The following is a 26,389-nucleotide window of genomic DNA, read 5'->3' on the forward strand; positions in this document are numbered from 1 at the left end:
TTATAAGTAATAAATCTTTATTTTTTCAAAGTTAAAAAATAATAAATTGGACAGCCATGGAGGCAGTATTGTTAAAGGTTGACATACCAACTCTGGAGTCAGATTTCTTAGACCACGTCAGCTGACATCCCTGCTGTGACAACGTTGTGGCTGGAGAATGACAATTGGTCTTTACAAGTCCAAGGCAATCTTTGCTAATTCCTTTCCCTTTTTGCACACTGCCTATCCAAGGGGAAGGTCTGCAGAAAAGAAATCTTCCCAGCTGAGAAGGCGATGACTGGAGACACGGTCCTGAAGAACAGTAAATGGGCTGAATGTGGATTGGTTTCAGTCAAAGGCTACCTTTGAGCCACATGCAGAGTTCTCAGTGAAGGCAGACAGGGCTCCAGCCTTCTCAGGAGTACAGAGTCATCATCAGCCACTGAATATATTGGGGAAGCAAATTACGGTCAGTGCAGGCCCACCTGTGACATTCAGCTAAGGGTGCTTCATTTCTCTGTCACCAGACCCTGGAGGCTGACACAAGACTTAGGACCTCCTCCCCCTCATTCCTGGGAAGCCACGGAGACGGGACATTAATGGATGGTTTAGCCAGAGGGACCACACCATCTGGTAGTAAGTATAAATCAACCTGAAATATAATCAACCTTGACTTCTCATGGTGCCGGTGAATGATGATAACCAAGATACAGGCTGATTCTGTATTCAGTTCTCAATGCAATTTTCCGTCATGAATTCAACTTGGCATGCTCATGAGAGCAGTGTGCAGGTGTGTGGACCAACTGGGTAGCAGAAATCCATTAGAGTATATTCTACATGTTTACATTTAAGGGCCCATTTGTCTGACAGCTTTATGTGGGTGTGATGAACAGCCCCTCTAACTCACACACCTTTGGAGAAACCACTCCCCAAGCCAATTACATCAAAATGGTGATACTGATGATGGTGGCGATGAAGATGATAATGTGAAGTTACCAATGGCGTCAGAGAAAACCTGCGTGAAATTCTAACAAGTTGGCTGCCACTCCCTGTAGGCCTCCTTGGATGGCCCTAAGGATCTCTTTCTCATGGAGCCAGAGGTGGTTAGAGCTGAAGAGGGCCTTAGAGACCACCTCGCCCAACTCATTCATTTTACATGTGGGGAAGCTGAGGCCCAGATCTATTCAAGTTGATTTGCCTAGGGTCTCACAGCTAGTTATAGGAGTGCTGTGGGTTCTACCTGGGGCTCAGTCCAGTTCTCTTCCCGTGATGGCACATTGCATTGCTGGGGTCTGCTCAGGCTGTGGACTACCCTGTTTCATGGTGTCCTGCTCTCCCAGCTCTGAGTCTGCACTATAGAAGCACTGCTTGGGATCTGGACATGAGCTTGGGGATTTGAGATGGAGATGGACCCAGAAGATTCTAACCATTGTCCCTCTAGCTGAATCTTACCTTCACACTCAGACGTGGCCATGACTGAGGTGAGACGCATGCTGAGGGTCCCAATATCTTGGGAAAATATTACATGAAATGGACATTTGAGGTCAAGGAAGAAACCTCAGCTTTTACTAGGACCTTTTTAAGCAGCCCAAATAGAAGATGTGTTTTTACAAAGAAAGGGCAGATGGTTTAATTCCAGATTCCAGTGTCTTTGCAGCAAACCCAATTGGCACCACATCTGACACATAGCAGGTACACAGTAAATCCATGAGGTTTGAAGGATCGGGCAAGACAATCAGTGTCAGGCACAGATTTGTCCTCTCGGTTTATCGCCTCTTTCACTCAACAAACATTCGTGAAGCTCCTATTACATGCAAAGCACACTGTATGAAGTTCAAGAAGAGGACATCCAGACAGATCAGAATCCCTACCTTTATGGGGAAGGCTAAGCCAGCTGTTGAGAAAGATCTGACCCTGATCTTTCCAGACATCTTAAGCCAATTTTGTCATTCTTTATACTCTAGCCAGGACTGCACACAATGTTCCCTCTAGAGGAGGGAGCCTTTCCTACTCTCCACTCTGCCTCCCTGGCTCCTTCTGATCTTTAAGGTTTCAACTTCGATGTCACCTCCTCCAGAAAGGCCTCTGTGAAATGCCCTATTCAGACCAGCTATCTTATTACTGTCTGTGCTGGACTTCATTGCTGGCCTGGGTCTTCACCCCCCTCTGTGTCCGTGCCCTCTGCAAGTGACTTTGATGTTCCTCTCATGACGAGGAGAAGGCTCTTTCCCCAAATGCTGGAAGTAGGCTTGGACACGTGACTTGCTTTGGGCAACAGATTGAGTTGCAAGGCACGATGTGCCTGATCTCAGACACCCTGCGTGTTTAAGCTCACTTCCCTGTGCTTCTGCTATTGTCCTGAGACCATGAGACTAGCCTGGCCAGAGCTTCCTCAATGAAGGTACCCCAGAAAAGCCCCTCATTCACCCACTGATCATGAGCCAGCCAGCTGAGACCCACTGACTTCCAGCCACGTGGCCGGGGAGCTCCATGAGTGTTGCTGTCACTGCTGAAGTTAGGTGGATTTGTCACATGGCATTATTGTAATCATAGTTATTGGGTCCCCTGAGTCAGTCTCCTGGTCCCTGCATAGGTGCCCAGCACAGAGTGAGTGCTTCGTAAAGAGCTGGCAAATAGACAAATAGGTGTAGTCAAGGCAGGGCTACATCCCAAACTCAGTAGAATGAAGGACCCAGAACCCTGGTCCTTCACATGGACATGCCGTGACTACCTCTCTCTAAGATGAGGTGTGTCAACCCCACAGAGAAGGGCTTACCTCTGGCTTCTGGAGGTAGATCCCTTTGCCATCTTGGGTTAAGTTCTGAAAGGCATCTGTGAACATGCACCAGAAAGGAACACAGATGTGTCTGGAGACATTACAAACTGGTTCCTCCATCCATCCCCTCACCTGCAAACCCGGTTTCAGCCTGTGTGCAGCCATGTGTGCACTTTACAAGTGTAAGTGAACTGCCTCAGACCTTTGCCTCTGGGACAGACAGGGTATACATGAGTTTGGAGCAACATAGCTGGGTTTCTTGGGTGCAGAGCCAGCGTGCCCCATAGCTCCTGGCCTATTGTTTCCGCCCTGGTAGCTGTCTTCTCTCCTGCTTGGACTGGGGGAAGGTGGGCAATCTGTGAGGCATGCAGAGGAAGCACTGGCCCTGCCTCCTTCCCCCCAGCTTACCCTCCATGTTCTCTGCACGCAGCATCAAGTGGACGAAGCTGACGAAGTCCATCTGGAGGTTGGGGCCGCCATAGCGGATAAGCATCAGCTGGCAGACGTCATTGCTGAGCATGATTCCTGCATTGAACACAGACTCCCGCCATGTGTGCTGGGGACCTCATATCCCCTCCCCTCCACCTGAGGCCCCTTGATTGAAATTGTCCCTCCCCTTCCAGGACCTGCATCCTGATAACACAGGGATCTTCTTTTGTGGGGCTCATTAGTTTAATTATTAGCCAATTTTCTTTGTCTCATCTCAACTCCCCCTTCCTGCCCCCTTCGGCCACCAGCATGAGGATCTTTTTAGTGAGCGGGTTACCGACCTTCAAGGCAGGAGGCAGTCTATGCAGCCCTGGTCAAGAGCATCCGCTTTTGAGCCTGATCATCCTGGACTCAAACTCCAGACAACTTACCTAACTTGCCTGAACTCTAACTTCTCCCTCTGTAAAGTAGGGATTATCCCACGGTGTTGAAGATTACATGAGAGAGTGGATGTTCCAACCCCCCCCCCCCAAATGTTAGCTATGACCATAGTGATAGCAATAATAAATCCTTCTGTTATTTGCAGATCCACATCTTTGGGCCTCTGGACTCAGGGAGCAACTGTGCACATTGGAATTACTTCAGAAGCCATGCACCCCTCCCCTCTCCGCTCCGCCCGCAGCATCTGCTCGGCCTGCACCTACCTGCATCCCTCATGGCAGCCTGCAGCTGGGTCCTGTTCAGGTATCCTGAGTGACTGCTGTCGTGCTTGTGGAAAACCTCCTGCAAAGAAGCCACACCAAAGGCTCGGGAACCAAGCATTTCTGTGCACCACATGAGAGCCCCCTCCCCCCGCCCCCGCCATGCCCCAGCATCCATGCTGCTATTGGCCAGCGTGAGGCTCCGCCAGCAGCACCTGCTGCCAGCACGAGAAGAGGCAGAGGGTCCGGGCTTCTGAGAAAGGGAGCATTTTTTGCTTTTGTTTTTGTCACGGGGATGGACAGTCTGGGTATAGCAAAATGTACTTGATTGAGGCACATCATCCTAAACCTTGAAGGGCTTCCAACTTTCTGACTCAGGAAGGTGAGAGGGACAGTTGTGAGTAATAACTGGAAAAATGGGAAGAAGCCACTTGATGCAGGGCTTTAAATGCCATGCTAAGGAGTTCAGACTTTATCAGAAGACCATGGAGAGTCTCAAACAAAGCAACATGATCAGACGTGCACTTTAGAAATCCAGGAGACTATCGGGGCGCCTGGGTGGCTCAGTCAGTGAAACATCTGACTTCGGCTCAGGTCATCATCTCACAGTTCGTGGGTTCGAGCCCCTCATCGGGCTCTGGGCTGACAGCTCAGAACCTGGAGCCTGCTTCGGATTCTGGGTCTCCCTCTCTCTCTGTCCCTCCCCCTGCTTGTGCTCTGTCTCTCAAAAATAAATAAATGTTAAAAAAAAAATTTAAAAAAAAAAAAGAAAAGAAATCCAGGAGACTATTGCAACAGGCTTTCTGAGTTTGGGAGAGAGGGAAGGCTGGCCCACCGGAGGGAGAGTAGAGCAGATTGGGTGAAGAGTGGGGTACACGGGGCTGAAGGGGTAGTGGTGCCTCACCCAGCTTTGCAGAGCTGCTGCCTCTGCCCCTCCCACAGGGACGTGTGGTGAAGACACGTTCTTACCTGACACAGCATCAGCTGCTTCCACAGGTCCCTGAACTCCTGGATGCTCACGGTACCCGACGCATTAAGCTGATAGAAGGTTAAGGTCAAAGCCGCCAGGGGAGTTGCACTCACACCTCTGAGAGCGGCAGCTGGCCCTCCACACGACGGTGCGCGATTTGTGGACAGCCCTGTCCCATGTCTGATCTCCCTACTTGGCCTCTGCTGGCTGGTCAGTCCAGCCCACGGCTCCCTCGCCCTTGCTAGGAAAGGACAGAATGAGCCAGAACACAGCCACACTGGGAGAAGTCTGATGACGGCGGTGATGATGGTGATGAAAACAGCTACCATCTAGTGAGACAGGAGAGTTCGACCCAGCCAATTTGATGCGATTTAAATAAAAAACAGTAACTCTTTTTATGTTATTAATTGCTCAAACCAACTTCTGGAAGGGGTCAGTCACAGGGTGGCTCTTTTATTTAGTCATTTTAGAAAAGGTTAAAAGCTTAATGAGTGGCTTTGAGCCATGTCCAAATACCCCTGCCTCAGAGAGACTGGGTCAAAATATCATCACACACACCTCCATCTGGGTCCTTCAGGTGGCTCTAGGCCTGAGTTACACACTTTAATTACGTTACTTCATTTTCACCTCATAGGTGAGGTGGGTACTCACTCCCCTCTAGAGTGGATGATAAAAGGGGGGCTGATGAACTTCCTGCATCTGGTGATGAGGTTGGGACCTCCTGCAATGCCTGTGCACCTGACTCCCGTCCTGTGATGTCCATGCTGTCTGCAAAGTTTCTATAAAGACTGCTTTTGTATTCACAACCCTCCCACCATGCATTCACACACCTCTCTGTAGTACAGATAATTAAACCGTGATTAAATGGTTCACGTAGAAAGAGGGTTTGCTAGAAACATTGGAACCAGGAAGGCAGAGTCTGTGGCATGCACTGAACTTACTGAGCTCTGATTTCCTGATCTGTCAAGGCGAGCAGCCACTGCCCTGTCACCAAATGAAAACTTGGAACCCTGAGGCTCTTGTAACAGTTTCTTGTTACTTGGGGGATTGTTACTAACCACCACCCAGCAGCTGCCTCATCCTTGCTATCAGGAAATAAGATTATTTTTAGTAATAGCTAATAGTGAAAATGTAATTGATGACAGCACTAAACACTTTGCCTGGGTTACCCCATTTGCATTCTCCCACTGATACTACAGAGGAGCTGTAGCATCTCTATGGCGCACACAAGGACCTGGAGGCACAACGAGGCTACATGATGTGTCCGAGATCACACAAATAGTAAGTGCTTGGGCTGGGATTCAAACCCAGGCAGCCTGGCCCAGAGCGAGGCTCTCCACCAGCAGCATGCGTCCTGCCACAAACCTGAAAAGATACATCCAGTAGGGCCAGGATCCCCTGGCAGGCGTCCAGGCTGAAGAAAGGCTGGGCACTCCCCAGACCTGCAGAGGGACAGAAAGAGTCTGCATGGGGCCCCACCCTAGGACTGCACAGCCCTTTTCTTAACAGTAAGAGGCAGCACTATCTAGGCCACCTGTAGGTTCTAATGACTGTCATTCATGGGGGGTAGCGGGAAGTAGGAACAAGAGGGCAGGGAAAAGAGAGAAGGCTTAGTGGTGATTCCTACACCCAAAAAGCACCATAAAACCCTGCAGAGAACACCTGATTATAGCCTGGTCTTCTTCCACAGAGGGTCAGATGAATGGAGCCCTGTGTACCTAGGAGAGAGGTACCCTCACAGAGTCACGGGCTCCCAAGTCTGAAAGAGATCTGAGACATTAATTTGTTCAACTTCCACCTAAATGGGAGGTTTCTTTCCTCAGGTGGTTGGTGGATGGTCTGTCAGTTACGGGTGCTCACTTTTTCACATGGTCGGATAGCTCCAGTCAGGAGAAATTTATGTTAATTCCGAAAGAACCGCCTGCAAAATTCAATCCCTAGTCCAAGTTCTGCCTCCAGAAGAGCATGAACAGACATCTGTCTGCTCTTCGATGTTTCTCCTGCATTCTAAACATGGCTTCTAAACCCTCTCCACCTTCTTCTAGACCCTATGCTTTGCCACCTTCTCTCTAAAATGCAGAACCAAGACGGGAACGTACTCCTTCAGCTACAGTTTGATGAGCAGAGAACAATGGGGCTATGACTTCCCAAATTTTCAAGCTGCACTTCCCCAAAATTATGTTCCAAAGATGATGTTCTGCAGAGAAAGTGTTTTGAGTTCAAATACATTTGAAATATTTTGTATCTATAGACCCTTTTTCTCCATTCACCATGCATCTTAGCATATAATAGGTACTGAGGAGCCAACACGGAAATTTTGTTTTTGTTTAATGAAGAATTTCCCAAGCACAACTGACCGCAGAATCTAACCCCTTTTATTTCATGGAACACTTCCTAAAACTTCTTAGTCTCTAATCTTTCTTGCAACACAATTTCAAAAATACAAATCTAAATGTTTTCATTAAATATAGCCCGAATTCAGATGAGCTGATTTAGCAGCAACTTGAAACTGTTAGCTTGTGTTAAGCTCCAGGTCAATGAAATTAACCAGATATCTTTCACATAAACCTCCACAAAAATGAGATCTCTTCTGTTAGGAACTTATGCAATTAATTTTTAAAAAAATAATGAAATGACAGTTTTTCATTATCAACCCGACTCTGTTTCATCTTTTTGGTTTTGGGCACAGTCTGTTGTGAGCATTTTCAATTCTGCTATCTATTATGTTAATGATTCCTCCCAGCTTTGTGCCATCTGCAGATCTGAAAAGCCTACCTCCCATGTCTTCTTCTGAGTCATTGATAAAAGCTGGGGAGATGAAGGGCACCAAGGGTAGAAACCAGAGACCCTCGTCTATACTTAGAGACTCTCATCTATAACATAGAATTACCCCTCTGGTTTTATATTTATATAACTCTTGGGAATGGAACACATCTCTTGTTGCTACTTTCCAACCCACATGTCATAATTTATCATCAGATAGTTTACCAAGTATTTTGCCCAAATCCACAGTTCTCTGGTCTGCCAATCCAGAAATTCTCTCAAAGGACTACAAGAAAGCAATTTGCCCATACACTCTTTGGAACACCATTTTGCATGCTTGTGATCAAATAATCTAAAAAATTATAGATGTGCACACGCTATCTCTTCTAGATAATTTCCCTAGACTTTTTCCCTCCAAGATGTGGGGGAGCTCTTATAGTCTATAGTTTCTAGAATCTCTCCTTCTGGCTCTTTTATGATACCTGAATTTGGCTTTGAGGAACCATCTGGAAATTATTCCAAGCCCTGAGCTATACAACACCCTGGACTACAATTTGTTTGGACTTGAAGTCTTGGTTTCACATAAAGGAGAAGTAATAACATATCTTCGGTGGCAAATACCCTTTAATTGTTTGGTTTACTTTTTTCATTTTGAAGTCCTTCTTCCTCCCCAGAGAAATCATGTTCTTCTCTCTTAAAATATACATATAAACATTTTTCCATGGACTTTAAGCTTTCCTAATAATTTATCTCAAGCGTCATATGAAGGCATCCACACTAGCCATTTGCAGCCCCCTAAGGGAATGTGCTCCCTTCCTTTGATTTTTATAGGTTGGTCAATTTAAATACGAGTTCATTAGAACGTTCCCTGGTCAGCTCGTCAATACTTAAGATTTATGTACCAGCTTGGGTATGGTCTTCCACACAGAATTTATATGCCAAGAAGTACTCGGATATTCTACTCAAATTCTCAAGCTAGCAAAACTTCAGAAATATTTATTTTCACAGCCATGTATCTCTACACACTCCAACTAAGCAAGAAAACCTCCAAAACCAAAACACTATTTTCCAAGCTACATAAACTTCTCTACTGCTTTCTCAGACCACATGACCCCCTGATGTAAGACACAGCTGTCTGGGGGACCATTGTGCAGCAATTCATGTGCTCACAGGGGAAAGAGAACAGACCCAGGGTTCAGCAACGTTGTGTCCCCGGAGTCCTACAGGATGACTCTGAAATACTCACTTGACCAGGTCATGTGGTTCAGGACCTTCTGCAGCTGCACTGCGTTTATTTCTGGATACTGAAGGGGAAGCAGAGTGGCAGGAGAAAACCATCGTTACCGAAGGCTCATTAGATGCAGAGCGGCCGCCACAAAAGAGGGCTGGGAGTCCACTCCCGCATCAGCTCAGCATGGTACACATGCCATTTCTGGGTGGAATAAGTGATTCTGGGGGTCAAGTCCCGAGGACCCCAGCAGGGCAGGGCTCTTAAGAAGCAGACTAATAATGGTGATTTTCAAATTGGGTTTTATCAAGATCCTTCAAATTTCGGCAAGCTATTTGGTTTGAATTTGATTTTATTTTTTAATGTTTTATTTTTGAGAGACAGAGAGACAGAACATGAGCAGGGGAGGGGCAGAGAAAGAGGGAGATAGCAGAATCCAAAGCAGGCTCTGAGCTGTCAGCATGGAGCCCAATGTGGGGCTCGAACTCACGAACTGTGAGATCATGACCTGGTCCGAAGTCGGAAGTCAGATGCTTAACCGACTGAGCCATCCAGGTGCCAGTGAATTTTATTCTTAATAAGGCATCTTCAGCCAAGGCTCCAAATTTTAATTTCAGAGTTTCTCAGAAGCAATCCTTTACATTAACATTTAACTTTAAAAAACATAAATGAAATACAAGCAACATACAGTTGAGCTTATGAAATAGATACGTACTCACAATTTACCTTTTTTTTTTAATCTGTTTTTTACATATTGGGGTTCTTGGTGAGATTCCATTAGATAAAAGGACTGCAACAGAAAATGTTTGGAAACCTCTGGTATGGAGGAAAACCTTTATAACAACTTATGTAAGAGTCTGACTATCCTCTCTGACTACATTATGCAAAATTCCAGGGGTGAATATGAGAGAACATAGGTGCAGGTACATTGTGAATTAAATCCAGTGTTATGAACACAAGGAGCTCATGGTCTTCTAGTTTTAATGACCTCACTAAGGTGTCAGACCCCATATTTCTAGAGTATTTCTTGCTGTATTCCTCAATGGATTTAGTGTCCTAAAGGTTAGGGACAGGGGCCTCCAGAGCCTTGCACACATATCACTGGCCTCCTGATCTGGGTCAACCCAAGGAAAGAACTCAAGGGAACCAGGTATGTAGCCCCAGGCCCTCCTCTTCCCTAATGCCCTCTTACCAGCCCTATCCCCTCTCTAGGTGACCACCCAAGGGATCTTTCTCCTTGGGCTCTCCCAGAGTGCTAGGGCTTGTCATGACCATGCTCTGAGCCACTACCGACACTGACTCTTGGCTCTACTATAGTCCATTTTCTCGGGGATTAAAGATTAAAGCTGTTTCTCCTACAACTGATCAATGTTGCTTCCAAGAAGAGATATGCATTTTACAGGAGCCTTCTGGAGACAGTCCACTTTCCCCCAGTTGTCTAAAAACTTGAGGACTTAAATAGAAAGTGGCAGTCTGGCAAAGAGCAGCCTTACATCATGCTTTGTACACAGGGTCAGTACGTAGTCCCCGGCTTCGCCCACTGCTCGCCACCACACCTGGTCAACTTACCTTTTCAAAGAGTTTAGTGAAGAATTCATCCTGCCCTTCATTTTCGTCTGCTATTTCCTATAGGAACAGACACACAGAAAGACTTAGTCGTTCACCTGGATACGTGGACACTCATGGGTACACTAACGTCTCATGACCCTCAGGCCCCAGAAATCCCTAAGTTTGACCTTGCACATTGTCTTAAGTTTTCTACCACCATGTTCACATTCTTTGTTTCTCCAATTCTCACTGCCTTTGGGGAAGTAGCAAGCAGTGAAATGGGCAAAAGAAACACCAGGTAGAAAGTAGCAAAAGCAAGTAAATGTATCATTCATGTACCTGGGGCTCTGGACCCTCAATGACAAGGATGGACCAGAAGGATGTGACCAGGACAGCTCCTCTGGTGCAAAAACAGCAGAACCTGGGGGTGCCTGGGTGGCTCAGTCGGGTCTGACTCTTGATTTCAGCTCAGGTCATGCTCTCATGGTTCATGAGGTTGAGCCCACATTGAACTCTGCACTGACAGCACAGGGCCTGCTGGAGATTCTCTCTCTCTGCCCTTCCCCTACTCATGCTCTCTATCTCCAAATAAATAAATAAATAAATAAATAAATTTTTTAAAATTATAGAAAAACAGCAGAACCTGGGTGCCCTCAGGGCACAACAGGTAATGAAGTATGGGTGCCATGGAGTAGGGTCTGCAGGATCTGCCGACTTTCCCCCACAGCCTGAATGTGAGGGGAGAAGCCCACCATCTTGGCTTTGGAAACAGTCCTGCATGTAGAATCCCACTTGCTTACGTACCTTAGAGAAGACAGCACTGGAATTGCATCCAATTTCACTGAGGGAAAACAGAAGGCAGAATTACTTCTTGGGATCATCTGGGGAGCACTTTGGCCAACAGTCTCCCTCCCCTGGGAACACATCTTCCAAGTTCCTTAGCCTTGTGCCATGTGGGCTTTGCCCAGCTCTCATGCCTTACTCTCACATCTCCTGCTTGAAGTCGACAGAGCAGCCATGTGGCCCAGCACACTGCTTGTCCCTCCCAACATGCCTGGCAATGTTCCTCATCTCCCCGCCTTTGCTCACACCAAGCCCCTTTTGTTGTTTCCACCCACATTGAACTACTCCTACTCATACGTATGACTCAGCACCGACAGGCAGTGAGGCTTGAGGTCAAGTCAAACTACCCAGAGCCAAACCATGGAGAAAAAAAGAAAGGGAACTGGATTCTAAGCATTGAGGGGCTGTCGTGTCAAAACAATCATAAGCAGAAGAATAAGTTGGGCTGGAATGTGTTTGTATATTGATTCACCTACACACACTTATGGCATCTGAGCCTGCTCATTGATGACGGCCTCTCCTCATCTGCCCAATCCCCTCTATGCATCTCCTAGAAACTAACACCTCCCTGAAGTCAGCCCTGTCTCCCCCCAGGACCATGGAAGGTTGGTTCAGATGCTCTTCCTTGGTGTTCTCCTAACACCCTGTGCAGATAAATGCTTGCACTGGATGCAGGATAGCATAAATAACTACTCATATGTCCCATCCCTTCCAGGCCCTGAGCTTCCAGAGGGCAAGGGCCAAGCTTGTTGTAGCTCTTTCTCTTGAATGTCTAGCAGACTGTTCATTTGTTAGAAGGAGAGCGGGGAGGAAGAGGAGAAGGATGCTCTCCATGCAGGGAGCTCCCTGCTCTCCCTACCCCTCTTCTGTGTTGGCCACAGACCCCGTCCTCTGCCATTTCCACCTCACCTTCTGTATCTCCCCTAGCCCCAAAAGGCCCCCACCTCCAGGGAAGTCCCATGTCCTTACTGAAAGATGTGTTTCCTGGAGAATACTCTCAGGACAAACTCTGCTTCCTGGCCAGCCTTGGATGTGCAGGGCACAACGAGGTATGTCCCTGGCTCCAGCTGCAGTTCCTGACTCACTTCTTTCTCTGTGAGAAATGCTTCAGGCCATCTTATGGGGGTATTTTTCCAGAAAAACTCAGAGGGCAGTCTCCTCTGGTCACCATAGTGCTGTGGGTGGAGGACGGAAGAGTCCCAGTTAAGGTGATCCTCAGGGTGTGTAGCCTGGCCTGGGGCCCTTGGCCAGGAGACAGGATAAGGTGGTCTCTGATTAGCCAAACCCTACTGCTCCAGGGGAGGGGTGAAGGGGTGAGGAGTGGAGATGAAAGAATAGACCATGACAGGAATGGATACCGTTGCTGGAACCCTGTGCGAGGCTGAGTAGACATGTCAATTCACTTGACTTTATGTTAAAAACAACATCATATACAAATGATGTGAGAAATGTCACCAGGCCTGTACTTTCCATTTACAGTTAAGGGTGTGAGGCTCAGACAAGTCAGGTCATATACCCAAGGTCACCTAGGGGGTAAGAGTCTCAGCCACGGTTGGAACTCAGGGCAGCTGAGCCTCCAATGTCCATGTCCTTTACACTTCCTGTGGCAGCCCCCATGTATGCGATACAACTTCAAGGTTAATTATGACATGATTATGGTCACCCATACAGGTGGACCGCCAAACATCTCCCCGCCTACATTATAACAGCTATGTATGGATAAATTGGACATTCTACATCATCTCAGTGGAGGGGAAAGAGAGTAGGACAAAAGTTCAGAGGACCTGAATCAGGGCTCCGGCTCTGACATTGCCTGGACACGTGTGGATTTTTTGTTGTTGTTGTTGTTGTTTTATCTCATACTGCCTTTCTCTTATTCTCTCTCTCACCCTGATTCTCTCTCTCTCTCTCTCTCTCTGTCCTTTCTTCCTCCTTTATTTCTCTATCTTTCCCTATCTTTCTCTCTTGCTGCCTCTCTCCTTTGTTCTCACTCAGGGTTGTGGAGGGAGACAAGGACCATAAGCAGGATCCTCACTCTAGTTTATATACAGATAACAAAGACGTGACCTATCCACATAAAAAGATATTTCACAGATTCTACTCAAGGCCACAGAAATAAAATAAATCTCCTGATGATGCATGCTTTCTTTATCAGATGATGAGAACTAGGGAATCATCCTATTGCCATCTTTGCTTGGCCTCTAGGAATCTCAGAACTAAATTTTATACTCAGCCATATTAGCTGTCCTAGGTTTAGGGTTCCTGGTAGAATCAACTGCTTACTTTATCCATGTATGACTTTTTTCGTGCCTTTAAAATTTTTTTAAACTGTATTTATTTTGTGAGAGAGAGAGTGGGGGGAGGGACAGAGAGAGAAGGAGAGAGAGAATCCCACACAGGCTCCACACTATCAGCACAGAGCCCGATGCAGGGCTTGAACTCACAAACCACGAGATCATGACCTGAACCAAAATCAAGAGTCGGATACTTAACCGACTAAGCTACCCAGGCGCCCCTTGTCTTTTAAATTTTGAACTGGCTTATAGTTTTGTTCTGTCTATAATTTAATTGTAGGTTGACCCAAATATATATATATATATATATATTTGGAGAGAGAGAGAGAGAGAGAGAGAGAGAGAGATGCATGATATAAATAACTATTTTTAAAATTTTATAGGCAACTATGGGAGCCTTCATGTTCCCACAGGAGGGAAAAAACCAAAACTGACCCAAGATACCTAATGCAAAAATGGTTTCTGTTAAAAAAAAAAAAATCAGTTAAATTCAGTTTAATGTCAAATAATTAAGTTTTCCACTCCTGTTTCTTTGGGAAACAAAACAATAGCTGCCACCCTTTTGGAGGCTGGGATACCTCAAACCTTAATTGATCCTTCTAGGCTGCCACTGCAGGTAAGGGACAGAGTGGTTCTTGCCCTCTGCCTGGATTTCTGTCCCACTTTCCTGAGCCTTTGCCCCTTGTCTCCAAGGAGATGGGCTGCATGGTCTCCCAATGTCCCATATGTTATAGATCTGTTTTATTATGAGCTTCAAAACTCAGGCAAGGATGTGATTACCATTCTCCCTATGCTGTGACAGCCTCTAGCTATTTATGTAGGGATTTAATAAATTCTAAAATTTATTGGTTCTGCACCAGGCTCGGAGACCTCCCTATAGATGCAGAAGGATTTCTCAGGGTCCTTGGCAAGCACTCATTTCTTTTACACACACGGGAAGCCAGCATTTTTGCCAGACATCCTCGTAGCTCCTTATGTAAGGCTGCTACGGTCAAGCTGAACCTCACAGGTGACATCACTCCAAACCAGGGCCAGCTGGTCAAGTGTGGAACTCACCTTGCTCAACTGAAACACACAAAAAAAGAGAGACCTCATTAGGCACAAATCCAACTCTTGCACAAGCCCTAAGTGACAGAGGCTGATGTATAGGGAGGCTCTAGCCAGAGACCCCCTTCCCTCCCTTAAGACTTGCTGTTCTAGTCAGGGACATTTTAATCCATCATCAAGAATTCTGGAAAAGGGTGAGGGAAGGCAACCTTGGCTCCTTGGGAGAGGAAAAGAACACCAGCCACCAGTACTGATTATAGAAACTGCGTGCCGGGCACCACAATAAAGTCCTGGTGCGTGATGTTCTTTTACTCTACCCTTTGCATAAATATCATCGTCCCCACTTTACAGAGGAAGCTGATGCTCAGGGGCAAGGAGGTGACTTGTTCCAGATGACATATTCCTAAGGGACGGAGCCAAGGCCTGCACCCAGGTCTGTTTGTAGACAGAGGCAGATGGGGAGGAAGTCGGGAAATAGAAGAAAGGATGACCAGTGGTGGGAGACGCCCTGCGAGGCCACATGCCCCCGAGGCCCACCTACCCTAAAGAGGTAGAAGCCAATGGCCAGGTGAGGCTTCCAGTTGCGGTGCCTGTGCCTGGGCTTCTGCAGCAGGGACACCAGCACACTGCAGGGCATCGAGAACCTCCTGCCCTCCTGAAGGCTCCAGACAGACAGCAGGAACTGCGGGTTCTTCCAGAATGTGTCTGCAGCAGAACACAGAGAGGTGGGTCAGGCCTCCCCACGCCCCTAGTATCTGGCTCCCACAGACCCAGGATGCCTCCCCTGGGCTTGCCACCCAGAGGTCCATGTGGACAGAGTCGGGTTCTCAGCCTCCCCTCTATCCACCCTCCCACTCCACCTCCTCACCCCGTGTTCTGCCATAGACATGCAGACCGGAGTATTCTTGCTGCTGTAGCCCCTTCACCCAGCGCACTCACTGCCCGATGAAGTGACTGCATTCATGAATGGAGGAGAACATGTCCATGACCTCAGGGAGGTTTGCATTTTAACACGGACCAAGCCTTAGCTGAAGGGCAGCTTGAGCCTTGGGGCGGACCTCTCTGGCAGGAGGGGGGAGCCGGAGCAAAGGGCGTCTGGCCGGCTGAGACCATACCCCATGGGTCTTTCCTTCCAAAGAGATGGCTCAGCACCTCCATTGTGGAGAAAAGGACACAGTCACCAAACCTCTCCACTTGGAGAGTTCAGACACATTTGCCCCCTGTAACCGGTGAGCTAGGAATCCTTGATGTTATGTCACTACCAAAACCGTAGGCAAGGAGGGGCTGATACAGATGATAAAGTTACCATTTCACTCCTGCCTTTAAAGGGTGGTTATTTCGGGGCGCCTGGGTGGCTCAGTCGGTTAAGTGTCCGACTTCGGCTTGGGTCATGATCTCACAGTTCGTGAGTTCCAGCTCTGCGTCAGGCTCTGTGTTGATAACCTGGAGCCTGCTTCAGATTCTGTATCTCCCTCTCTCTCTATTTCTCTCCCTCTCTCTCTCTCTCTCTCTTAAAAACAAAGATAAGAAAGAAAGAAAGAAAGAAAGAAAGAAAGAAAGAAAGAAAGAAAGAAAGAAAGAAAGAAAGAAAGAAAGAGTGGTTATTTCAGCATGGAAATGACCTTGTCCTAAAATCAAAGATTTAAGCCACCCTTTTACTGTGGCATGTGTGCCGAGGAGGACACAGCCCAGGGCCAGAGCACACAGCTCGGTCAGTGAAGTCCCTCCACGCCTCAGTCAGATGGCCCATGCAGGGTGAGGGCCTCACCACCATCCCCAGCAGCTCTGTCCGCATCCCCACCCCTGCTGGCCAAGCTGCCACATTAGCCCCAAGGGCCAGCTCCTGTGCACGTGCTTACCTCGGGGTGACTTCATCGGGCCACCGGCCGTGATCCCCTTTTCCCATCTTCCCTCCCGCATGGTGTATGTCCACTTCTGGCCCACATCCTGACTCAGCAGGCCCGGGGTCAGTTTACAGATGACCAGAAGCATGAAATGTGTTTTAAAGTCCTTCAGTGTCATCCTGTGGAGAGGAAGAGGGAATAGTATGACATCTTCTCATCAGGACCAGAGTGGGGGCTGGAACCAAGCTGCCCCACGAGCCCCAGCCCCACACCACACCCTGCTGAGCTGGCCTTGGACACAGGAGAGCAGAGCTGGCTAGATCAGCGTGAGGGTGCATCGGGGGTGATGGACCACCCCCCTGCCCCCTACCCGTGGCTGCAAGCAGCCTCCCACAATGGGTGCCTGGTGGCAATGTTCCTGTTTCGCTGATTGCGGTGATAAAGCTGAACTGAGGCACTCATAACTAGCCAATTAAGATACAAATGTTTGATAATATTTGCACAAGTCGGTTCTCAATTATAAATTGATAAAATTCTTAGCCCCTACTTGCCAACTTTGTGGCTCAAAGCGTGCTAGCCAAACTGGCTGATGCTCAGTTTACTTATCTGTAAAGTGGAAATAATAGTATTTTTAGGGCTTTGGAGTTCAGTGATGACTTCCAAAGAGAGAGGGGTCGCAGCTGTCTAGAACGGGTGCAGAACGGGAGAAGGGGGCCCGTGGGAACAAGGGTGGAAGTTAAGAGTAAGGGCAAAAAGAGAAGGGCAAAGGGAACAAATGGGGCTCATGTCAGACACCCAGAAACCATATTAGCTCAGGGTGTCTTGGTGGCTTTTCATAAAAAAGGGGTGAGTGGCTTTGGGGCAGGTGGGAGTCATGTCATGGCGCTCTGGGGGGTGCAAGTAAGATGGCTCAGAGTTTATAATCTCATCTTCCTTTCAGGCCAGGAAAGGCAAAACCTCAGGATTGAGTGCATTGAGACAGAGCGCAAGTCAGAGAGAAGGAGGTGGCCAGCCAGCCCTCTGCTCTGCTTTGAGGGTCCACTGAGCCCCACACCAGCAGTCACAGGTCTCACTGTAGAGACTGTGACCGTTTGCAGGGGCTGTTTGCCCGCTAGACTGCGGGCCCCTAGTGGGTCTTCTTGATCTCTACACAAGAGGTGCCTGGCATACACATGGCAACCGATAAATAGGCTGGGTACCCAAATGTAAGCTAGGGTGTTTGTCCTGAGTCCCCGAGTCAGATACCAGAATTCTCCGTCATTGCTTTTCCTCAGGAGCAGAATCTTCTCCTTGGGGCTCAGTAGCTCCCACATACCCGAGCTGAAAATAGAAAAGGGATGTTTCCGAGGGGGGATGAAAGGGTTGCAGAGGACGTGGCAGAGATGCTTTAGTAAATCCTCTGCCATGTCATTATTTACCTCATCTTCATGCTGCTTTGCAGACAGCCACACTTCACGTCCTGCTTTATAAAAGTAACATGTAACCTTAACTCATCCCTCCCTGTGCCCCAAGCTCTGGGCCAGGCTCTCGACATACTTTCTCTCATGTAAGGCTGACCACAATTTTTATTGCCGTTCTACAGATTCGGAAACAGAGGTTAAAAGAGATTAATTCACTTTCCAGAAGTCACAAAGTTATGAAATGTCTGAGAGTATTTGAGCCTACATTGGTACTCTGTATTTTCAAAGCCCGTGGTTCTGAACTTCCATTGCTGACCGTGAAGGAGTTAAGGCTTCCCTGCGTCAATTCCCCACCATAAACAACTAAAAGTGGGATAAAACATTGAAACAAACAAAACAAACAAACAAAAAAACCTGTTCTCAGATGTTAGACAGCAGGCAGCACAGGGTTCTGACCCCGAGAAAAGGGGAACAATGTCACCTAGACCAGTGTCACCTAGACTCCGCCCAAAACTAAATACCTGGAGGGTGACACAGGGAATCACATTCCGATAATAGCGATAATAGCGGAAAGCCCAGAGGTCGTGACCGGTCACCAGAAGGTTGAGGCCAATCCAGATAGTCTACCTTTGACTCAGCAGGCTCAAGAGCACACTGAACCAGGAAAAGAACACTGGGTTAGACTCCAAACACCTTGCTCGAGTCATGCTGAGAGACCTCGAGGAATTCCTTCGCTAAAGCATCAACATCTTCATCTGTAAAATGGGGATAAAACGCCCTACCTTACAAGAGCATTGGTCAGAGGACTAGAGGTAATGAAAATTCAAAGTACTTGGTGGAAATATGCAAATAGGGGAGACTTCCGCACATGTGAAGTAAGTGCAATTTTTACTTCCAAATAAATAGAAAAATAAACATGGGCAGGGAGAAAAAATATTCAAAGCCGCTTAGCACAGGGCTGGCAAGCTCTCAATAAACATTAGCTCAATTATTATAATGAATGAGAACACAATCTATATATCATTAAGCATCTCATGAATGTGAGAGCTTGACCTTCACAATCTGAAACCTCCCCTGTCAGGCTGGAGCCGAAGAGAACACTTGTGAATTTGTGTGCAGGCGGCCAGCTCCTTTGTGTGCAGGAGGCCAGCTCCTTTGCCCCGTCCCCTCCTGGCCCCTGGCAGCCGGTGTCAGGCGCTCACCTGTCACTCCAGTCCCCTTTCCATTCCACTTTGCCCCAGGGGTTCCGCAGCTTGACTAGATATTCTGGTCCGTGTCTGCAGGTCACCTGTGCAAAAGGAGTCGCAATTTAGGTGGCTGGGCTGAGTGCCAGATGCAAATGTTGCAGATATCTAGGTGGGACTTGTGCCTGCCAGATGAGACCTTGAAAGGGAAGATTAAAGGCACTGAGGGTTAAGAGAAGAGAAGAAGGCTCTGCTGCTTCTTAGCTGCTGAGACCTACGGCAAGTTCCTTAACCTCTGTGTTCCCTCATCTGTAAAGTAAAGCTAATTGTCACATCTCGCTGCAATGGGTTGAATGGCGGCCTCCAAAAGTCCGGTCTACCCAAAATCTGTCAGGGTGATCCTATTTAGAAAAAGGCTCTTTGCAGATGTAATTAAATTAAGGATCTCGAGATAAAATCACCCTGAATGAGGGTGGATCCTAAATCTAGTGACAAGGGAAGGGAAGGAGAGGGGGAAAGACACAGAGGAGAAGGCCAAGTGAAGATAGGGGAAAAGATTGGGTTCTGCATTCCAAGCTAAGGAAGCCAGGAGCCACCATCAGCTGGAAGAGTTGAGAAAAAATCTGCCCCCCAGAGCCTTCAGAGGCTCTCATGACCTCTTGATTTTCAGACTGCCGGCTTCAGAACTGGGAAAAAATACATTTCTGTTGTCTGAAGCCACACGATTTGTGGTGATTCCTTATGGCAGCCCCACTTGGCTAATATGCCCACACCCAGGGTTGTTGTAAGGATTGAGTTAACATTTGTAAAGCAGTTAGGACACTAGTTAGAGCAGAGTAAGTGCTAAATTTTGTTAAATATGTTAAATAAACATGAAACAAAACATAGGCATAAACATGTAACTGCTATACTGAAAAGCTGCAAAAATAATACAGTTTCTTTATTGACCTCACCCTGCCCTTCCCTACTGTTAACAGTTTGCATAAGCAGGGTGTAATTATCAACTAAAGAAACGGAACATCAATGAAATGTCAAGTCGACTACATCTCATTTGTTTAAATGGATTTTTTTAATGTTTATTATTTATTTTTGAGACAGAGAGAGACAGAGCGCAAGTGGGGGAGGGGCAGAGAGAGAGGGAGACACAGAATCTGACACAGGCTTCAAGCTCTGAGCTGTCAGCACAGAGCCCGACGCGGGGCTTGAACCCACGGACCGTGAGATCATGACCTGAGCCTAAGTCGGACGCTTAACTGACTGAGCCACCCAGGTGCCCCTGTTTAAATGGATTTTAACAGGTAAAAATACATGGTTGAAAACAAAAATTATATGAAAAGCGCTGTATTAAGTAGTCCCTTGCCTACTTAGACCTCTCCATTAACAGCCATGCTTCCTTCCAAACACTTTGAATACTTCTGTATTCAAATATGAATATGTATTATTACTGCCTTTTTAAAAAAAATTTAATGTTTATTTATGAGAGAGAGACAGAGCATGAGTGGGGGAGAGGCAGAGAAAGACAGAGACCCAGAATCCAAAGCCCGAGGAGAGGCTCAAACTCATAAACCACATGATCATGACCTGAGCTGAAGTCAGACACTTAACCAATTGAACCACCCAGGTGCCCCTACTGCCCTTTCTTTCTTAAAGAAAAAGTAGCATATGATATAAATTCTCCTGTCCCTCACTTTTTCTACTCAACAGCTTTCTGGAGATTTTCTGAGGCACTGCATGAAGCACTTCTCATTCTTCTGCAACAGCACAGTGACATAAAAATCTAAGTTTTGTTAAAGGACTATGAAAATAAGTGAAAAGCTCTTGGCATGCACACACACACACACATGACTGGTGCAGATCTGGGAGGAGGAAGAAGTCAGGTTGCAGTGGAGTTCAAGAAATTTAAAACAGTTAAAGGGAATCAGGGACTTGGGGACATCAGGCCCTCCAGGGGACATCAGAGGGTGTTTAAGACTGAACCGGTGGATTCCTTACCTGCATGCTTTTCCGTGTGGCCTCCTCCACCAGGAGTGCCCTCACCAGCCACCCTTCAGGGGCCAGCTCAATGTCACCTCCTCTACGAAGTCTTTTCTGACTTCCCCCAACCCAATCAGGAGAATGTCTTCTCTCCTCCCTCTGAACCTTGAAATCCTTTTGTCTATTCTATCGGCCCCCCAACTTTCGACTTTGCTTTCTTACCATTTTTGCATATGATGTGTCTCCATACCTGACTATAAGCTCTGTGTAGGCAGGGACCCTGTCTGATTCATCTTTCCCTCAATGGGGGAAGAAAGATGAATAGCAATGAAAAGAACCTGAGAGGTTGACGAAAAGGAACTTCTGAGAAAGAAGTAAGAATTTGGGTGGGAAGCCCCAGATATGAAGGTCATCAGTGGCAGCCCAGAGTGAAGGGGTCTCAAGGAAGGGGTGGAGTCCAGCAGGGCTGGATGGCTGATCGGCTGGGCTGCCACAGGGCAAGAGGGACCGGGATGGTGCCCCACAGGTGGCAAAGGCCAGACCCACCCCATCACTCCAGAACACAGGTGCACAGGTGCAGGGCACCCACCACCTGCTTTAGCAGGCCTGGAAAACCCATCAGACAATTTGCCTCTCTAGACTGGGCACAAATAATAACACTCACCAGAGCCTTGGTGAGAAGCCTTGGGAGAGGAGAGGGGCCTGAAGAGAAAGAAAGGGGCTGGTTCCACCCACCTTTCTGATTCCTGTGAGGGTATAGGCATGGCCGCCCACCAGCCCGTTCTCCAGCACCCTCTCTTTCTGTGGAGACAAGAGAACTCCTGTCAGCCCACTGCTAACGGTTTATGTGGGGGTCATAGGGACCTGTGTGGTCAAAGCAAGGGCTTAAGGGGAGGGCTGGGAGAGACCCACGCTGTGTCCTCAGAGTGGTCAAAGCTCTTCGGCACCCACAGTCTCATTAGAGCCTCTAAATCAGGGTGCCATTCTGTGGCGAGCCCCATCCCATTTTACACAGGACAAACTCAGATTCAGAGCTGCTAAACCATCATGTGGGGTGGCATGGCAGTTGCTCCTGGAGGCAGGGCTGAACCCAGAGCTCCCTACTCTAGTTAGAAGTTCTTGGTTGTTCCTAAATCAGGCAGTAAAGACCAGTTGTGCTAGTAAAGCGTCTTGCCCCTGGGTGATACTTAGTCACTGTCAGCACCCTTGTCTGCATGCCATCTGCATTCTACTGTGGCCTTGCCCACCCCGAGGGTTCTGCATGGCCGCTCTGGTTTGAACATCAGGACTCTAGGTATAGGAGCTGGGTGGGAGTGTCAGGGCCCACACTGAGGTGAGGACAGAAGTTGGTGGATGAAGGGGATGGGAACAGGAGAGGACATTCTGCCAGCACACAACCCACTCGCACCCCTGAGTGTGTCTGGCAGCCAATGAGGGTTCTGCTGTAGGTGGCCCAGGTGAGGATGTCCCAGAGGTTGCCAGGGGCCTCTGCCGGTTTGATGGTCATTGTCACCCCTCCAGTGAAGTCCACAAGTGCTTCAGACACCTGTCCACGCTGCAAGTCTTCATAGGAGCCAGACAGCCTGCCCGGAGAAGGAGTAAACATGGGAGGAGAGGGGAAGGGGCATTTGTATTGTAGCCTAGGATGATCCAAGTGAGTCTAGTGAACCCCCTGTTTGGTTATTCTCTGGGCATGCACCTGTTACTCCTTCCTTCCATCCCCAGGGCAAAGGAAAATCTACACTCTGACTTCCTGTCCTTGTTAAGTAACTCCATCCATTAGGGAAAAGAGAAAATTCCTGACTGCTTGTTCAGATGGGGAAAAGTCTACATAAGAGATTCTGGATACATCACTTCTATATTCAAGGAGCCATGCCTCAGTGGCTCTTGTACCTCCTTCCTCTTGCACTCTCCCAGCATTGATGAGTTAGAAACAGAAAGACAGAGAGTGGGGAAGGGAGGGGAAGGGAAGGGAAGGGAAGGGAAGGGAAGGGAAGGGAAGGGAAGGGAAGGGAAGGGAAGGGAAGGAAAAAAATTTCTGGTGGTTGTCTTACTTAGCATAGGCCTTTTCCAGAAGAGCTCCCCAGAACACGTTTTTGTAAGTGGAAGAGACAAAGACCAGCTGGCCAGCTGTATTCACAGGAAGTCGGTCATCTATCACCACAGGAACCCACTTCCCAAAGTGCCAGAACTGGAAGGAGAAAGTGTCCACTGGTGAGTAAAGATTGCCATGGAAGGCAGTCAGCTCAGGAGGCAAAGACATGACTCTTCCAAGACCCTTCTTTCCTATGGCTTCCTCTGGGCTGGGGCACCAGGAGGATACTCACCCAGAACTGGAAAATGCCAGCATAGTTCTCAGTGAAATTCTGATTCAGGGGAACGACACGGCTCAGGATGTCCTGATGCAAAGTCAGAGCTTGCAAAGCAGCCAAGAACCAGCAGTCACCTAGGCCAGAGAGTACAGTGTCTGCATGGATGTACCACACATTCAGGCACATTCTACAAGTGTCTGCATGAATCTATTGAGGACTTATCACATGTAAGAAATGCCTAGTCCCAATTGCTATCCTCTCTGGACTTGTAGCCCAGTTTCACAGAAGGGAAAGATCTACTTAGAGGAAGACAGTTAGTGAGGAGGAGGTGGAGAGGGGCATTGGCTGGAATCTCAACTTGACACCAAGAATCAAGTCAGATTCCTGGACCAGCTTTTGGCTTCCTGAATGCCACATCCTCAGGAACTTGGACCCAAACACAACCAAACTTTTCTAAAGTCCTACCTCTGTAAGTGATTTATGTTCCCCTGAGAAAGCCTCAGCTCTTTCTGGACTCCATTTCTCTGTCTGTGAAATGGGTATCACTACATTTCCCTTCCCCAGTGGCCAAGGTTTTTTTTTTCCTATTCTCCTAAAAGGAAAGTTGGGATGAGAATGGGCTTACTTGGACTCTATCTGGGGTATCTAGTGACTGGTGTGCTGAAAAGGACTCATTAAAGGGATTAGAGTAGAGAGAGCACATTCTCCCAAGACAAAACTTACACCTGTCAACTGGTAATGACGGTTATTGTTAGGCAAGTTTGGGCATTCCCATACATCCTCAGAGGACCAGCTGTTATCATTTTCCCAGCAAGGCCACAGCACTTCAAGGTGGAGTTCAGGGTGGCCATTTTCCCCCATTGGGATCTCTCACTTCTCCTCTTCCCTACCCTCACTCTGGGCTGGGCCAGGCTCGCAGGTGCCAGGCCTACGTCTCCAGGGGCTGTGCAGACTTACCTACCACTCCCTGGCACAGGTCCAGCCTTTTGGTGTCAGCAGAATAGAACTGGGGATTGCTGTGCAGCTCCTGCAGTGACAGACAGAATTATCCTTCTGACCAAGAAGAAGTTCCTGGAGCTACAGCGACTGTAGTTTCCCATACCCCAGGACTGGACTTGTGGGGACATAGATATAGGATACATGTGAAAGCAGGGCTGGCCCAGACAGTCTGGCATATGGATTCAGCCCACCGTACTTCTCACTCCTTCTTGCAGCCCACGTAAGCCGGAGTCTTGGAGAACTCTGTGTGGGCACTGAGATACAGGGCTGGTACCCACAATGCCTTTTCTTAGAGCTTCTGTTTAAAATGGAAGTATGTCTTTTGGAAGGTGTTCTCATGTTTTCCTAGAGATCTTCACATTCTCCTCACTGTCGTCCTACGCCTTCCCACCACACCCCCCAAAATAATGGTTTCTTTGCCTTTCTATGCTGAGACATGGGGCAAGGTGGTGATGGGAGGTGGGGAGGGGTGGTCTGTGCTTCATGGGAAGCACCAAACCCCTGGGGTTCTGCACTGGCACAGCTCTCCTGAGGTCAGGTGTATGACAGACTCTATGTCAGCAGTTTCCAAACTTTCTGGGAAAAGTAGAATCTTGGCTGCTCTCTAGATTGGGAAGCCCACTTGGGAATCTTATGCACAGAAGGGACTTGGTCTGGGGCTGCAGACTTTGATGAGAAGTCTGGACGGGCACAGAAGAGTAGAGAATTTGTAGCACACACTGACTTTACTTTGTTATAGATGTGATTGGGAAATCGTTTGTGTAAATCAAGTTTGGCGGGGGCCAGACTGCCTTTGAACACATTAAGTCGCCTTTTAAAGGAACCATCAGAGCAGTTTATAAAGTGAAGAACATTGTTGTAAAGTGATTAATAGCTTCTTAATTTACGTGTTCCATGGGCCTGACTTTGGGGTTGGGAGTGAAGATATGTGAAAATGTGTCTCTTTGCAGATGGCCTCAGCAGAGACTCAGGGCATCCTACCATCTTAGATGAGGTCAGACAGTACTTTGGCCACAGCTGCCCAGTGTATTTCTGGGGAGGAGCTGAGAGAGAGGCACACCTCAGTCCCCTCTCAGCATCACCCCTGGTTTTCTCCATCTGGAAAATAGGAATGTGGGCACTCCCCCATTCCCCTCACATGGAAATCAATGACAGTGAGTAAGATGCTGCATCTGGAACACTCCACCATTCTTTGGTCTGGGCTGACCTGGTGTGTGTGTGTGTGTGTGTGTGTGTGTGTGTGAGGGGATGCTTGCCCACAACTCCCCCCTTACCAGAGGCCTCCTCCACTGCAGGCCGGGCGGCAGCTTCCGCAATAGGGGCCCACTGCCCACAGAGCACAGGCTGGCCGGGAAGCTATCATCTTCAAAGAGGCGGCCTTCCATCAGGCACCTTTCCCTCAGGGCCTTGTAGTCCTGCTTGGGGAGCTGCGAGGAGCCCCCCAGTGAGTTCTTCTGCCCCATCTTCCATCTGCCTCGGAAAGACAGACACAGAGACATGGCAGAGTGTGGATACGGACCCCCTGGGTCTTCTGGGATGGTCTCTGTTGCTCCTGGAATGGAGAGCTGATGTTCAGTTTACTTGCTGCATCCAGAGAAGAGAAGGATGGAGAGAAAGTGAGATGGGCTGGGGCACCTGGGCCAGTTCTCGGCCTAGAGAGTGAGGGTCCTTGAGCGCTTGCTCCAGTGCTGGGGCTCGAGTTGGGGGTCCAGGCTCCACTACCAAGGCCTGAGGGAAAAGAGGGGTGTCGTCAGCCTTAGGCTGGGTCCTGGGCCTGTGACCATGCCAATGTCACTGGGACACTTCTGCTTAGCAGGGAGGTGGGGAGGAGGGCAGCAGGAAGCAGAAGCTCAGTCCATTGGGCTTGAGGGTCCTGGTGCCAGACAAGGAAGGAGCAGTGGCTGCGCCTTCTGTCCTGCCCCGCAGAGCCTGCTTGCCATCACCCCTACACTCGCACACGTCCTTCCTCCTGCACCTTCCCCGTCTCTGACTTTCCTCCTTCTATATTCTCTTCAAAATTAACTCCTTCCTTAAAGACATTTTTGGCAATGTAAAAAAAAAAAAAAACAAAAAAAACATTCACATACATATCATGGCA

At 48.1% G+C, this 26,389-nt stretch overlaps 1 protein-coding gene across 2 annotated transcripts; it reads right to left on the reverse strand.

Moving 5' to 3' along the window:
• Positions 1–25,825, reverse strand: CAPN14 (calpain 14). 2 transcript variants are annotated; one of them, XM_058686339.1, is made up of 21 exons: positions 25,566–25,825; positions 24,250–24,319; positions 23,308–23,426; positions 23,035–23,171; positions 22,389–22,563; positions 21,716–21,781; positions 19,025–19,110; positions 17,668–17,742; positions 16,438–16,601; positions 15,120–15,283; positions 14,588–14,596; positions 12,207–12,412; positions 11,199–11,235; positions 10,416–10,472; positions 8,865–8,922; positions 6,233–6,297; positions 4,855–4,923; positions 3,889–3,967; positions 3,164–3,280; positions 2,756–2,811; positions 1–421 (listed from the first exon to the last, which is right to left on the reverse strand). In XM_058686339.1, exons 1-21 carry the CDS (start codon positions 25,788–25,790, stop codon positions 395–397), a joined length of 2,061 nt encoding a protein of 686 aa, XP_058542322.1. In that variant the 5' UTR covers positions 25,791–25,825; the 3' UTR covers positions 1–394. The 2 variants fall into 2 exon arrangements, with proteins under 2 accessions (XP_058542322.1, XP_058542323.1); XM_058686340.1 differs by lacking the exons at positions 23,035–23,171; positions 24,250–24,319; positions 25,566–25,825 and having other exon boundaries at positions 23,308–23,410.
• Positions 25,826–26,389: the final 564 nt, after the last annotated feature.

This window comes from Neofelis nebulosa, chromosome 9 (assembly GCF_028018385.1).
Source record: "Neofelis nebulosa isolate mNeoNeb1 chromosome 9, mNeoNeb1.pri, whole genome shotgun sequence".
In the NCBI taxonomy this organism is placed as follows: Eukaryota; Metazoa; Chordata; class Mammalia; order Carnivora; family Felidae; genus Neofelis; species Neofelis nebulosa.